The sequence below is a fragment of the Anarhichas minor genome, unplaced genomic scaffold (assembly GCF_050575085.1).
Source record: "Anarhichas minor isolate MPS153535 unplaced genomic scaffold, ASM5057508v1 ptg000014l, whole genome shotgun sequence".
In the NCBI taxonomy this organism is placed as follows: domain Eukaryota; kingdom Metazoa; phylum Chordata; class Actinopteri; order Perciformes; family Anarhichadidae; genus Anarhichas; species Anarhichas minor.
The window spans coordinates 4,272,501-4,288,797 of NW_027466460.1; the positions used below are offsets into that span (position 1 = coordinate 4,272,501).

General features: G+C 41.0%; 1 protein-coding gene and 1 long non-coding RNA gene across 3 annotated transcripts in view; both read right to left on the reverse strand.

The window, feature by feature from the left end:
* The window catches only part of LOC142949465 (ETS-related transcription factor Elf-2-like), a 14,852-nt gene extending 2,492 nt beyond the window's left edge, over positions 1 to 12,360 (reverse strand). The window contains 6 exon segments of the mRNA XM_076091113.1: positions 53 to 139; positions 572 to 754; positions 1,027 to 1,140; positions 5,540 to 5,792; positions 5,917 to 6,088; positions 12,017 to 12,360. Of these exon segments, the coding sequence (XP_075947228.1) occupies positions 53 to 139; positions 572 to 754; positions 1,027 to 1,140; positions 5,540 to 5,792; positions 5,917 to 5,994 (715 nt within the window). The 5' untranslated portion in view covers positions 5,995 to 6,088; positions 12,017 to 12,360.
* A 373-nt stretch (positions 12,361 to 12,733) lies between these two features.
* On the reverse strand, positions 12,734 to 15,016 carry LOC142949466 (uncharacterized). 2 transcript variants are annotated; one of them, XR_012954039.1, is made up of 3 exons: positions 14,884 to 15,010; positions 14,384 to 14,471; positions 12,734 to 13,639 (listed from the first exon to the last, which is right to left on the reverse strand). It is a non-coding gene; the product is annotated as an uncharacterized LOC142949466 (long non-coding RNA). The 2 variants fall into 2 exon arrangements; XR_012954038.1 differs by lacking the exon at positions 14,384 to 14,471 and having other exon boundaries at positions 14,884 to 15,016.
* Positions 15,017 to 16,297: the final 1,281 nt, after the last annotated feature.

Below are 16,297 nucleotides of genomic sequence, written 5' to 3' on the forward strand. Positions count from 1 at the left end.
CATAAATACATAAATGTTTAGCATAGACAGTAATATTAGCACTACTCAGTACCTTTCCCTTCTCTTGGTTTCTTCTTGATGCCGAGGTCCAGTGAGCCGTTGGAAATAGATGACTGATGCGTCTTTGGCTTCCGTCCAGCTTTATCAAGGAAACATTTCAAATAGGACTTCATCATTCTCTTTCATTGATGAATTCTTACATTTTGTGAGCTCGAGTTTAGACCCAACAGTAAAACTCCACCACTAGATGGTGCTCTTAGATAAACTCAATAACTGTAATTAACAGTGGAAGTCTGGATTGTGGTTTGAGGCCTGGCTCGTGAGGCAAGGTTAATCACAGGGCCGCCAGATGTTTTCGATTTAAAACTTTGCCTTTTTCCAAATGTTGACTCTCCACACTCTGCAATATGGTGCTAATAGTGGGTCTACAACTGCATGAAATAGAGTTTTAACACATCTGTATGCTATTTTCCACAGCTTTTCCCCAGACTACTGGGGGTTCACTTTTCTCAGTTTATAGATGTATTCTGTGTTGGATCTTTAACAAGAACTTAAAGATCTTTCCATCTACCTCTCCTCTTCCTGACAGGCTCGTGGCCTGGCTCTGGTTCTTCAAGCAGGGTGACCATCTCCTCATCTTCCTCCTCGCAGCACTCCTCTGTCGATATCTCCACCTCTGTCTCTGTAATCATGTCGGGACGCATGGCGGCGTGAAGGAAGTCTGGTGTCACTATACAAGGCGGGATAAAAGCGTCTGGATGGAGGTATTAAAGAGGGAAGCGTTAAGCTTAAAGAAATATTTAAGCTGGAATACTAATATATATATATATATATATATATATATATATTACTTTCTTTATGTTCAAACTACAGCAAAGATAACAGACCAACCACATTTAGTATTTAACCACACCTCACCACATAGATGTATACAATTATGTTGAGTTTATTATGAAACATAACAAAGTTTGAAGTGTAACCATTTGTAAATTGTGTTTTGGGCTGTTATTAGTGAGAGTGTTTTACCTGGGCTACGGTCTTCTCTGAGGCTGGAAGGTGAATCCATGCGTAGCAGAGCCTCTGCAGCCTCAAAGGTCTTGTCATAGCAGTGAATACTGGTGCCATGGACAGAAGCCTCCACTGAAACGCACAGAATCAATGAATAAATAGTTAAGTGAAAATAAAATGACTGGTTTAGCCCAGTGGAACATTTTTCTTACACGAGTTACAATTTGATTTCCCATATCAAATGTAAGCAAACAACTTAATTATTTCCCCAAAGGAAAAATACTACTACCAACGGCTCGTCACCTCTGTCACACAATAAACACAGTGCTGCAACAAACAAAGTGCAACTACATGGCACCCCCTAGTGAAAAGACAAATAGCCCAAAATTATTTAGCAATTTCAGTAAACAACACATTCACTCTGATCCAGGCATAGTGTGTAAAGTTTAAACTTCATAGTATGGAAGTATCTTAACTATATTGCCTCTTTAAATTGGTTGAACTACTTATCATGACGATGAAGATGCAAAATGCCAGGATTGGTTCAGGATACTCAAAGAGTGATATGAGGAATGTCGTCCCTATTTAGGCTTTCACAAATATGGCAAGACTTGGCACAGAAACAATGCTGTTTGAATAGAAAATGGGATTCAGCCTGAAGGAAATGCCCCATCTGGGACCCTGAGAAGGAACCCAGGGCACCTGCTGTCGGTGTCAATCACTGGTGGGAATCACAAGCTCCTGTTACACCCTGCCCTGTCCATGTTTGGCTATCTCACTGAGGCAACAGGCACAGCATGGGGAGAAATGGACTATCTTTAGATAGTCCCACTCATTCAATTCCCTCTCACAAACAAACAGGACATGCTGGCGGCCGTCACAGCAGAGACTATATAGCTTACCGAGCTGTCCTTAAAACCAGGCAGTCGTGTAATAACACCCACCAAAAGGTGTGAGGGCAGAAAGTTCTTGACCTACATAACCACATATAGACACTTTAGCCATTTCGAGTCTGTCCAAAATGTTGGGATTTTGATTTATTCTTAACTATTGAATATGAAAAATACAAACATATAGAATTGTGTACATCACATCAGGTGCGGGTGTAATAGAATATATTATTATAGTATAGTATTATTATAATTAATAGAAGTTAGGAAAATGCCTATTATCAACTTATACTACAATGTAACGGCACCAAGAACAGCAGCAAGTCCGACAAAAAGTAGTGCGGCCTCTGATGACTTCCGTGTTTACAGTCCTCATCCTTTCCCTCCAGTTCTCTTCGAAGAAGCTCACTAATCCTCTTGTCACTCAACTACCACCTCACCTCCTATTGGCTTATTTTCCGGTTAACAGCCCGCCCCCTGTTGAATCTGATTGGCCTACTGCTGACGTTATAAACCAGCGCGCACGCTATTGGACTAACGGGCGAGTCAATCAACGACACACCACGCCCTCTCCGCACACAATGCTTCCGCCATCGAAACACGACAAAATACTTTGAAATTTGCGAAAAACCTGGGTGGAAACGACGCGTTGTTTTCGCAACACGTAGCCCATGAACACTAACTGTTAAAACCCGAGTGATATCACACATATGTGTATTTACAGGTCAGTGTGGTCGAAGACTGAAGCCGCACTTGAAACAACCATAGGGAAGAAAGCGAGTGAGCCAGGCCACCCCACGCTTCAATCAGTGCAACACGATAACGGGAAAACCAAAACACAACAAATATCAAAACATCCGAAATTTGAATATTGAAATAGGGCCACCTCTCATACAATACACATAAATACACACGATGGTCGTTACGTTTCAGGTTAAATGGACTGTTATTTAGAGACAACGTGTGAGGACGTACTGCACACAAGTACCACAAATGGAAAAAAACGTAAGCCAGCCACACATAATATTACTACACCGGGTGATATGTGGCTGTGTGTAACATATTCATGCTAGTAAAAACAACACCCACATGTCCTTCCGACTCAGACAGCGTGGCAAAGACGTAGGAAAGACAACATCTTTTCACTTCCTGGTTGTGCAGGGTCGATCTGCACATTGTTATTCTAACTCATGTTGCAGCGGGAATAATATGCAACAACATGCAAAACACACTTCGTGCAGATAACGATCCGTTTGTGCAGACTGGCAAGCCCTGCGGAAGTTTTCCCCCCTCTTAAACCGGGTCCGGTAAACCGTGTAGTAACGCCATGCAGGTTGCTACCAAGGTGATCACTTCCTGATTGCCCTCCTCCATTACTTCAGCGCACTACTCAGCGGACTGAAGCGCAGCGGACGAGGGGGTTCAAACACAAATCCGTACGTTACAGTAAGCTCCCGGATCGAGGGTATAAGTACACAAATATACGTTACCGGCTCGGATGAGTAGATCGAGCTGGTTTGCGTGCCCCTCATGCTGCGAAGTCGCCATGTTTTCCCCCTTGCTGCAGATTCACATTGACTTCTCACTGAATTGTATAGGAAGCTACTAGCTCAGATCACTCCGCCGCAAATGGGAAATCTCCTCGAATTCAACGAGACACACTACGGCGGCAGAAAGGTATCCCTCCGCAGCCAACACAGGAAATCCTTTCCTTCGCCCTCCCTCACATGCGTAGTGACTACGTCAAAGAAAGCGGGGCTGTGATAACCGTTTTTAAAATAAACTCACTGAACAAAATAAAATCTACAAATAAAAAACAAATTAGTAGTTTGCACAACGAATTGACTAATAAAAAACAAGACAAGATAGTATTGTACTAATTAAAATAGGTTAAAAAACAACAAACACCATGTTTTGTAATGACTGTGTGTTGCTCTGTTTAAACTGTATATTCAAATTACTTCACAGCATGCGTTTTGCTGTTTTTAAAATGATTTAACTTGTATTTTTGTACAAGCCAAATGCACTACAACAAATAAATAAATTAAACAAGTACTCTATTACAGCATAGGTCATTATCATTTTGATAATTTAAATAGATTATTTTGCAATACTTAATTGCCTGACAAGTACAGTATACAGAATGTTATCTGCTTATGTGCTTTACTAATTGCACAAAAAGACAGCAATCATGTATTTATAGTGGGTGATTATGGCCACTCTAGCTTCTTCAGTAAGTACCATTAGAGTTTAAATGAATCACTTTGTCCTTCTGCTTGAGACAGCACATTTTATATTTGGAACCAGGCTTAGAAACTCAATATGTATATATGTGAATGAATACATCTCTCTTTAGTTTAAAATACTATTGTCCCAGTCTTTCAGTCTGTTTCATACTTATGAACACCGCACTGGATTGGACACAATTAATAAGGGATTAATGGATGATGAGAGAGTTAATACTGGATACCGTCACTGTTAATGAAAAAGTTTCAAAAATACCCAGAAGGTGGCAGTGTGTGAACACAGAAGCCTGTGAGCTTCACAGCCTACTTCACCAGACCTCGTCACACTGATGCCGGCAGGAGAATCATATGAGAAATATGCCACATTCCAGCCCAACCACAACAAACAGAAGCAATACTTTGTAAGCTTGAATGTATGAAACAATCTGTTGACGTTGAATCTAGATTCAGGTGAACTCACAACATTTTAATGACATGATCTAACCTCTCTAGTGTACCAAAGAAATGTTTGACAAAAACAATACTTGAGCTTCATAAAGGGACAAGGCAGGATACGTCAGGATACTAAATAAACTAAAGTCTGAGGCATTGACCCTATAGAGACTGTGCCTACCCAGTGTAAGGCAGGGATGGCAATTTGAATGGCAGCCCTCCGGTCGAACATATCAAGCAACAAAACTGGACCAGATTGGGGTTGTCCCTTTTGGGTAAAACATATATTTTAAAGATGGTAATAGTTTCTAAAATTAACTATCTAAGTTATATGATAACATTAAGCTTACTGCACAATGTATTACCAAAATGTAATGAATCAGAACTTTTTATGGGCTGGCAAAAAAACAACAACTATAAAGTCAGACGAAACTTTATGTGGCCATAGAGGCCTCGGCCTTCCCCATATACACTGGTATCATGATGCCTTTTATCTGAAACATTTAGCAAAATGATATGCGACAGCTGAACAAGCTCCAATGTGGGTGTCTATAGAGAAAGGCCTTACATATTGCACCTTATCCATACTTTTACTATGCAAACCTGTGGTGTTATCTCTTATAATAATAGTCCTCACCTTTTCACAGGAGCAGTACAAGAGCAGTTGACAACAAGTAAAAATCCCCTCTCTTTTTCTATTATTATGAAACCTATGCGACCCAGGGGAAATGGGAACTTTACTCCAGAAATGAAAACAGAATACATAGGAGAAAAACATTTCTCAGCACCTCAATTAACAACACAAGTAACAGCACAAAACACAGCCCACTACCATGTGTTGTGTGTTGCAAAAGAGACTGTATGATAGTCATCTGATGTACTGACCTACAGCGCCAAAATGAACATTACGGAGGTAACATTAAGGGAATTTCTTTTATAGATACAGAAATATTTATGTCTCACCTGCCTCCCCTTCTGTCTCCACCTCCTGCTCATCGCCTACTTCCTGCATCAGGTAAGCCTCGTCATTATAGACGAACACCTGGGCTGAGTAACCTCGCTCATCGGCCAGTCTGGCGCCGGGTACTTCCTCTACTATGACTGCTGGGTAGTTCTCAGCCTCCTCTCTGTTCTGGACTTCTTCAAAGGCCTCCTCGGCTTCACACTCGCCTTCTACCTCTCCCTCAAACTCCAGGTCCACCTCACACTCTCCCTCCTGCAGATTGGGGGACGAAAGAGAGCAGAAAAAAATAAGAGAACATGACAGTTATGTAAAAAAGGAGGCAAGATTCTGTTGTGAACTGCAGATGCAATGTTACTCTAGCTTGTGTCTGACCCACCTGCTGGGAGTCGTCCTCTTCAGCTGTGACATACTCCACCACCGTCCCACCAGTGTCGACCAGCACCACTGAGGTCATGTCTCATGCTCCTCAGGGATATGCGATTACAGCCAGTGATTAGCCACAGCACTTCTGCCTGGTGGACTCCACCAGTTTGGTAAATAAAAGGTCCCTGGACAGAGAAGACACACTTGATAAACACAACTTTGTTTAACACAATAAAGTCTGTGATGCAGATTCAAAGAGACAAAAGAGAATTTGATGGTTTGTTTGATGATGACAGGAGTCCACCTATTTCCCTATGTTATCCCTGTTTTGTGTCCTTGATCAAAACAATAAATGGCAACCACCTCAATGGTTGTGCTCTAGCTAGTTTGAGATCAAAACTGCCTCACAGTCGGGTACACAGCCTCTGATTGGTCAAACAGACAACAGAAATATTGATAAATAATCACAGAAAACTGTTGCTAAAATGTATATATTCAAGAGAATTAATTAATCAAAGCATAGAAGCATTTTTCCTACAATGTCAAACGTTTCCTTAAAAGTTTAAAGTATCATGAAGTCCAGTTGCTTTACTTAAAACAAAAGCTTTGCTCACACTGACAACCACACCTTCTTCTATCTGTCCTAACTGTAAACCCAGACAAATCCAGGGATCTCTTGTCTCTTTCCATCTCTTTCCTTCTGGCTTTGGTTTGCAGGAAGTGCCTGTCTGCTATTATGGGAAGAGTTGCACTGACAGAAAGCCAAGTCAGTCCCTTAAACATGCACACAGTGTCCAATGGAAGACCTGGGCAGGGCAGACTGGAGCCATGGGAACAATTGCTAAGAACCACAGGACCCTCGGTCCCTGTTTTGTGCTGCTCTGCAGGGTGACAACAGGATATAAAACAAAGGGAATGCAGGAGCATGGAGAGGCAGACGGATATACACAAATTGATGCTCCACCTACTCTGACTTCACTCAGTTTTTAAAGGGTTGACTTGGCTACTGACCTATTGGGATTTGACATATTGTTAAACTGGTGAGTCTTCACAACTTCATCCCTCCTTGGAACAGCAGCGTAAGTGGGACGGTTATAAGACAGATAGTATGGAGGGTGGTGTCAGCATGGTAAAAGTGTGTTTGTCTGTTCATACGAAGTGTAAGATACAAACACTAGCATATTTAGGTAACTATCTGACTACAGATTATGTTAAAAAGAAAAGGCCCGTTCATTACTAGCTCATCCACTGTGGGAGCTGCTGCTACTATATCAGAGTTTAGGGTAACATCTGTCCTGCTCTCTTTTGGATTTGAGGAAGTTTACACCCCCACGACCCCCATTATCAGAAATAGTGTTAAAGGTGAAATGGTTAGTGCTTGAAAATGCCAACTATAAAGAATAAATCGAACTTGTCTCATTTGTCCAAGTATTTAAGCTAGGCAGCCTTATGTCAGAATAAAATAAAACAAGTCTTACCTTTTTTCTTATAATGATGTGAATAACTACCTCTACCCTACATTACATGAATACACTGCTTCTTTAATTCCATGTTCTCTACATGGATCATCAACTGGTGAGGATTTTGATGTTTATGTGGGCCATGCAGCTTTAGCATCAGTCCTTTATCACAATATCAAGTATGTAGTTATCATGTCCAAAATTAAGATCAATGTCAAGTATTCGCGTTTGAAAGCAAGATAGCTGCAGACAATACAAAGTCAGCCAGAGATAACGTGTTTAATCCACATTCGCTTAATGAGCTCTCTCTACCAGTTTTGCCTTTCGATGTGTTGATGAAACTTTGTTTTGCACTTTATTTTTTACATCAACAAGGTCCCAAACTGAAAAAAACTGTATTCTCTTCATCAGCCACAGCACATCTTCCCACAGCCAGCCAAGCCAGCTCACCGTCTGCTTAAAGATAATCCTACGTTAAATTCTTCAAATTCTTCTGTAGACACAAAGACAAGGTTTAAAAGTAACCCCTTCTTCTTGACATTTTCCAGTGAAAAAGTAATTCAAAACAGCATTAACACAATGTAAAATCCATGCATGATTCAAGGCATTTCTACTTTTGTACAAACCTCCCGACAACACAACGTCCTCTGACACGTTGTATATGACGACATGCTCGATTACTTTAACGGCTGCATAATGGATGAGCCATGCTGTGCTGCTTTGCCACTGAGACCAACATGCTATCAGCTCAGAGGGAAATCGTCTGTTCAATTATTCAACAACACAGAGCAGACATTCATCTGTTATGTATATGTTCTGTGTTGGAGGTGCTAGGTTAATTCAGATTTGCAGGATGCATGCGATGGTATATTTGTTCGGTAATCAAGCAACACATCAACAGGTCTCCCATAAGTGCATCTAACTGGCGTGCTGCTCCAGAATCCCAGGAAATCAGAACAGAGTACTTCATACATTATACGAACAGTTTAACATTCTGAGGTTAAAGTAAACGGACTGCCTCCAATCTCTACTTCTTATCCTTTCACACTTTGCTATAACATTTCATACTTCATCTGCTGTTTCATTGCCAGGAATCTGGCACAGAAACAGGCTAACCAAAGAAAGGTGTGAACACACGAGCTGCACTATATGCTGTTATTTTGCTGTTAAACTGAAAGAAGTTGTTATGTAAGCTCATGGAAGAGTTGGACATTGTAATCCATCCAGCCCATCTAAGTCATTTCATTAGAAAGTCAGAGAGAGATTGAGTGAAAGGGAGGGTCAATGGATGAGCCATGCTGTGCTGCTTTGCCACCGAGACCAAAATGCTATCACCTCAGAGGGAAATCCTCTGTTCAAAGCAGAGGATTCAGGTTCAGAGCAGACATTCATCTGTTATGTATATGTTCTGTGTTGGAGGTGCTAGGTTAATTCAGATTTGCAGGATGCATGCGATGGTATATTTGTTCAGGCACCACATACAGGTCCAGAGTCCTGTATGTGGTGACTGTATCTTTTCACTTGATCAACAGAACGATCTGGCACTAAAATGACATATACGCCAGTATGGCAATAACTTCTCAATGCAGCGCAACTTCTCTCTTTGTTTCCTTTCAACCCCTTCTTTATTTTCACCTTCTAAGATATTGAGAATATCAATCAAAGTGGACAAAGACCCTCCAACAACTGAAGAAATACAATTTGCAAGGTCACATAGGATATGAAACATGCAAACTGCAGCCAGACTGCAGCCAAAACTGGTTTATCGCATGCCCTGCCCTCTACCAATACACACAGACACAGTGATGATGACACAACGTGCAAATACATGGCAAGCATGACCTCAGGATTTACGTGACATACACCCAACCCACACACACACACACACACACACACACACACACACACACACACACACACACACACACACACACACACACACACACACACACACACACACACACACACACACACACACACACACACACACACACACACACACACACAATCTGTGGAGATTCTCAAGCAGGACTTGCAGGTTGAATTGATTCAAACAAGTAATACAGGAACTGCAGGACGACTGTGAACACGTGGCTGCCTTGTGGCTTCTGAGCTGAAACATAAATGAGTCAAAACGCTGCAACAAACTATTCAAATAGAAAAAAATCACCAGCATACACCCGTCATGTTACAAGGGAAGAAATTAATCGTTTTAAAAAGGTCAGAAGAAGTCACTATGTCATGTTGCTATTCCTGGAATAGAAAATATTTCGGCTGCATTGAAAGTCATTCTGAACGAGAGCTAAAGCTACATGTTTCACTGTAAATACGTCAAATTCAGTTCACCTTTAACCTCTGATCACCAGGGTGGAAGCACATGAGTAGATCAATTATTTTACAAATCCCAACAAACATATCAAAAAAAAGAGGAAAACAGTCAAAACTTGCCTTGCCATAGAAAAGTTGATGCGAGTCAAAATTCAGGCTTGCATCTTTACTTGGCTGCAGTTTAAAAATCCACAAGGAGAACGAAAGCATGAGAGCGGTGCTTTTTCTGTGCTTTTTCTTGTCGTGGTAAGAGAAAACAACAGGACTTTTTCTGCACCTTTCTCTCTCTCTCTCTCTGCCTGACTCTGACTCTCTCCCACATCTCCTCTCTGTCTGACATCCATCCGGCCGTCCATCTCTTCTCTCTGCATGCATGCTTTGCTGTCTGCCTGTTCCCTGGGTGGAAGGAACCTCTGAGAGAGTCAGCACTTCTTAGACCCTGCCCTAAGCTCAGATCACATGACAACTCACTCACGCACACACAGTCACATGATCTTTCAACAACAGAGCTTTTGTTCCAAGTATCTGGGGCTGCTGTTAATGATACAACACCCTGCCTTGTGCCCTGCCCTCTACCAATACACACAGACACAGTGATGATGACACAACGTGCAAATACATGGCAAGCATGACCTCAGGATTTACGTGACATACACCCAACCCACACACACACACACACACACACACACACACACACACACACACACACACACACACACACACACACACACACACACACACACACACACACACACACACACACACACACACAAGTTCTATAGAACTGAGTTGCTACAATGTTGTGGTCATGAAGTTTAAATCCTCTGCCGCATAATAGTATCTGGTGTTTAAATAAGCATGAAACTGTCACAGTTTGCTCTATAATACACATCAGTCTTAATCAAATTATGTTATCTATACTCTCACATAACCAACACTTAAAATGTACTGAATAACATCTTTAGCCGTGGCATGTCAAGAGTCATTCAGGAAGCTACAATTGAATCAAAAAATGTTGCATGTTTGGAAAAATGACTCTTTGACATTAGGTTTAATTCTGAGACAGTTAGTCCATTCATCCTTGATCGACCAAAACTTATTTGCCAACTACTTTGATAATTTATCATTTATTAAGGCTAAATGCCAAATACATGCTGGATTAAGCATTTCAAAGTAAGTTTTTTTCTTTTTCTCTGTTTTATGTCATTGTAAATTACGGAGCTGATCTTCTTATTTCATCGGCAGAAATTCCAATAGAAATCAGCAGACGGCAGGATGTCCAAATAAAGACATTTTGACCAAAATGAGTTATGGGGATTTACAGAAAGTGACAATATAATAATAACAATGTGTAGTCTGTCTAACACAAACCCTAACCCTACTAACAAAGTCTTACCCTGTTGACCAAAGTATGATAGCTGTCTCAGAAAATATCAGTTTCACGATATAGTGTCACACTTATTATCAGTTACAATGTCTCTTAAAGCAATGTGAACAGAATTAGAATAAACATAATAATAAATCAGATTAAAAAAATGTCATGTATCTATAAAATGTTATATAACTGAAGCATGTTAGTTTACATAACAGCACTAAAGCATGTTAAAATAACCACTAAATTAAAAGTAACATAAGCTGTGACCTTTTAAAAAATCATTATGATTATTAACAATTAACAGACAACAGCCAGACTGCTCCTGTCTGTGCCTTTAACTCAAACACACACACTAATATTTGTCAGTTTCTTTTCAATACCATAGATATGCAAATGTATACAAGTCAACGGCCTCCTTATCATCACACTGCTAGGTTACAATGATATGCACTCACTTGCTATCCTGCAAAGCCAATCTATAGTTTCAGTGTTGACACCAAACCTTGTTTGCTTTTTGCAACAACTCTGACACATAAAAAGCAGTGAGGTTAGATCCAACAATTAAAGTTAATCAACATCACAGTTAGCTGGCCGACTGTTTGCAATGAATAGATATGAAAGATAACAGCAAGATTAGGTCATGTTGAGCGAGTCAAAGGGGGAGTTCACTGTTGCTATTCGCTAACCTTATCAATGAATCATTAGCCAGCTCTTGCATCATTTATAAATAGTTGTTTTTTTTTGGTTAGTATGCCGAGTTGGTCTTTTCATTATGTGCTATAAGACGCATTTCAAGAACCATCGCACACGACAAGCAAATAGAAACAGAAACTGAACTTGGCTAATGCTAAGCTAGCTAAGTTAGCATTGTTAGAAAAACAAGCTGTCAGAAAAGAAACAACAACATACCATGTGGCTAATGCTGGCTAATGCCCCGCGAGCTCGCTTACCGTGAGATGCTTCTTGTCTCTCCTTTGGTGGAAACTAACTTAAGTTTACAAGCGGCAAACTTGCCGTTAGCTGGCCGGCTAGTGATAGTTAGTTGCTGTGTGTTGACATCTCCTCCTCTCCTCCTCTGCTCTGATCCCTCTGTCGACTGTCAGGCTGAGGAGCCCCGCTGCTAACGTTGACGCTAGAGCTCTGTTTGTATTCACGATGAGGAGCCCTGAAGCCCACCAGACACACAGGAGCACACACACGTGTTTTACGTGGGACAGTAGGTGAATATAGACACAGAAGGCTTGATCCGGACAGCTCTTGTGCTAATGGAGACTGACTCTCGGTTGTCAGATAACTCGGCGCTCGTTCAGGCGAATTACACGTGTGACGTCACGCCGTACAATAAACAACCAGAGTAAAAACTCCTCCATTTCAGTTTGTACTATTTTAGTTTTCTTTGTTAGAAAAACAACAAAAAAAAGCTAAATCCTGCCCTGTTCATCAATGTGTCTTCTTGCTTATTTTTGTCCGAGGACAACAAAGATGATGGTCTCGAGTTATTCCAAAAACCTTCTGAAAAGCTATAATACCAATAACTTAGACAAACTGTCCAATAACAGTTATCTGTCTCCACCAAGTGGTGCACTGACATTCACTATAGCACAGTGCAAAACAATGTTGATTAATAACAGATTAACACGAATAATTTCATGCACAGCAAAACTGAGTTCAATTGTTTATACGTCACTTTATTTAAAGTGTTTATCTGAGCACATTATGACAGCAAAGACATATTAATTAACTAAATACAAATAGGTATATTAACTATTTAATATGTTCATATGATATATAGTTAATATATAATGACGATATATGATGATATGTCTGCAACTGGAGAGAATTGGAGGAATGTTAGTTGAACCTGTACGGTAATTGTCTACAATAAGAAAAGAAAAGGTAGAATTGTCTACAATAAGAAAAGAAGAGGAAAATATAAATATACCAATATATATATATAGATGTATTAATGTCATCAGTTGAAGTCAGCTTTAAAAAGCTAATATCAGCATTGGTGCAATACGTTTTACTAGTATTTTATGTCATGTTCTTTCTAGGAAAGCATCACTTTCCAATTAGCAACATAATAAAAGTGTAATGGTCTTAAACTACATAATATATTCATGTCTGCACCTATTTGTACTATTCCCCCAATCAAAAAATCCTGGTGCAGTCTTGGTTGGTAGATATTGTTGGGCTGATTAGGCAACATCTATGAAAATAAGTCTATCACAACATTACATCACACTACATCAGAAACTACAAAGAAACTTGTGTTCTATTCAACTTGTCATGAAAAGCTTTGCTACAGTGACACCTAGAGGACAAGAGACATAATGGGAATAATTTCACAAATGCTAATAAAGATTGATCAGAAAAAAGATAGGAAACATAAAAAACACCTTTGAAACCATTTTAAAAAGGACACATTAGCTAGTTAGACCAGTGGCTAGTTCTCCTTGTGTTGTTTAAATCGGTTGTCCTAGCTTGGCTGACGGGAGTGAAGCGAGTGTTGTGGAAGGCACACTGTCCGTCATGTCATGACTGGGTTGTCGCCACCTCCATAGTCTCTGTGGCTGAAACAAACAAGCACAACATTAGTTTGTATGGTAGACATGCTTACATTTAGTGAACGTGACTATAGTTTTGCAACATGCATAACCTAGAGTCTATACAAGTAGAATGGACATGGGCAGCAGGATTTCAATGGAGTGCAAAGAAAGGTGTACTAATAGTGTATATGAGTCACACTGGTCTCATACACTGAACATCTAAAATGTGGCTGTCTGAGAATAATATCTATCCTGAAGATGTCCATTCTACTGCCTCTAGCTCTACACAGACAGCTGTGCTTATAGCTGTGCTGCGTTTGGCCGTTTACCTTCTTAACTGTACTATTACATCACTGAGCAGCTTTTTACTGTCCAGATAGACACCTTTGGCTCTGTGGATATAGGCAGAAATACACGTCGTCAGAGCCAATAATTTCAGAAGTAATTATTGTTACATCTGTCAGTACGTCTGCTGTGTCTAAGATTTATTCTGCTGCCATTTAGCATCTGGAATTGTCACTGGGTGTCACAGCTCTGTCACTTCTATCTAGCTTTTTCCACCTTTCACTCACCTAATCAGTTCATTCAGTGCACCTGCCAGTCACACTCACCTCATCAGCTCATCACTCTCACCTGCTCACTCTGCCTCTTCACTATTTAAACCCCTGCCTCACACACTGCCAGATCGTTCTCTGCATTCATGCTACACTTTCCCGCATTCACCCAAGGACTGATTCCCTGTTGCCGACCCTGCCTGTTCCGGACTACCTCGCCTTGCCTCTGCCCTGGTAACTTGCTCAGCCTTCTGTCCTTGACCACGAGAATCCTGTCGCTGTTCTTCCTGAGAATATTCTTCCTGCCGTGTGTTGAAGAAAATAAAGAACTCAAATCAAACAATTCCTGGTGTTGTCGTACTGCTCCTGGGTCCTAACTACACCCGTAACACTGTGGCTACAAAATGATTTGGGATGTCAGACTATTTTTGGCTATTTGGCAAAAATGAATAAAAATCTGCCTTTCCTTGCCCTACACTACTTACATTATTCAGTCATATAAGTATATGTTTTGTCCAACAGGTGGCTACAAGCTGAAACTTTGGGTGTCATTTATCTTATTGTACTTATTGGAGGCAGTGGAGAGGGTCTATGCTACTATTTCCTTACTTTACAATTAACAAAAAAACTAGGCAATAATTGTAACTATTATGCAGCATTATAGATGAAACTAAAGTAGGCATTTAACTTGCGTGTCACTTAGTATGTTCTTACTTTGTCCTTCCGCCAGGGACACTGCCTCCCTGACCTCCTGTGTTATATCCACAACTTCCTCACTGGTCAGCTGCACTCCCAAAGCAGCAGGAGGCGCCACCTCCTCCTTTGCTGCTGATGGAGCAGAGTGGCAAGAGTGGCAGTGCTTGGCCTCGTGTACTGGAGCCTCTGATGCAGCAGAAAGGACCTCCAAGTCTGACCCAGAGGAGGCTGCTGCCAGCTGAGTCGTGTCCACAACTGCTGCAGCTTCACTGTGTGTTGTTGCCAAAGCTTCAACTGCCTCCTCTGTCGACACTTCAGCTGCTGCGTCCTCCACCCATGTCTCAGCAGCAGATGTCGTCTCATCCACTGGAGCAGCGGTGATGGCCTCCTCAGCTGGTGTAGCCTCCTCAGCAGGAGCTGCATCTTCAGGTGAGGTATCTGTAGAGGAGACAGCCTCCTCTGGAGCAGCTGCAGGGACCGCAGCCTGGTCTTCAGACTCAACCTCACCCACTTCCTCCACTGTCAGGGCTGAAGTTGCAGGTTCCTCAGACAGAGATACAGCCTCCTCCTCCTCAGCTGCTGCTACAGGTGCAGGTGTTTCTTCTTTTACCAGCTCTTCAGCAGCTGGTGCTTCTGCATCAGCCTCTGCAGACTGCAACTCTTCCTCAGTCACTAAGGTTCCCTCTTCAGCTTCTTCTTTAGCCAACACCTCTGGGGTTGCTTCCAGAACTTCTGGCTCCACCACCTCCAGTGTGAGGTCCAAACTTTTTCCGTCTTCCTCCATTTTCCGGACAGCTTTCACCAGACTTGTCTCACCAACAGAAGCTGCCGCTATCTCAACTGGAGAGCCGCCCAAGACCTTCACAGCAGTGAGCAGATCTGGCATAGACACAGGAGGACAGGAAGTAGTGGATGAGACATTTTAAATACAATGTGGACTTTAAGATGTAGACTATAAGTTCACATATTACAACAGCTCTTAACATTGTAGTTAAATGAGCTTCATGTGCAGTAAAATATGCTTTAATATCAATGTCTTAAACTCGTAATGAAGACACTTAAATAACAATTTTAGATTAATATATTCATTTAATGACGGAAAAATGTTTCTGCAACAATTTTGACTATCAATTAATGGCAATCCATTTAATCAAACAAATGGCTTGTTCCAGCTTTTCATGAGGTTTTGCTGCTTTTTGTTTTGGAAACTTAATATCTTTGAGTTGTGGACTGTTTGGTCACAAAAGTAATTGCCAGATTAACCAATAATGAAAATATCATTTGTTGCATCAATTCAATGATAACACCTCAAGTAAACTGAACACAAGGCATGTGCAGCACATATCCTGGTATACACAGTTTGCTTAATTTGTGTACATTTTACTCACAGCAGTTGTATTATTTTATGGTCTACAGTTACCACAGGTTCAGG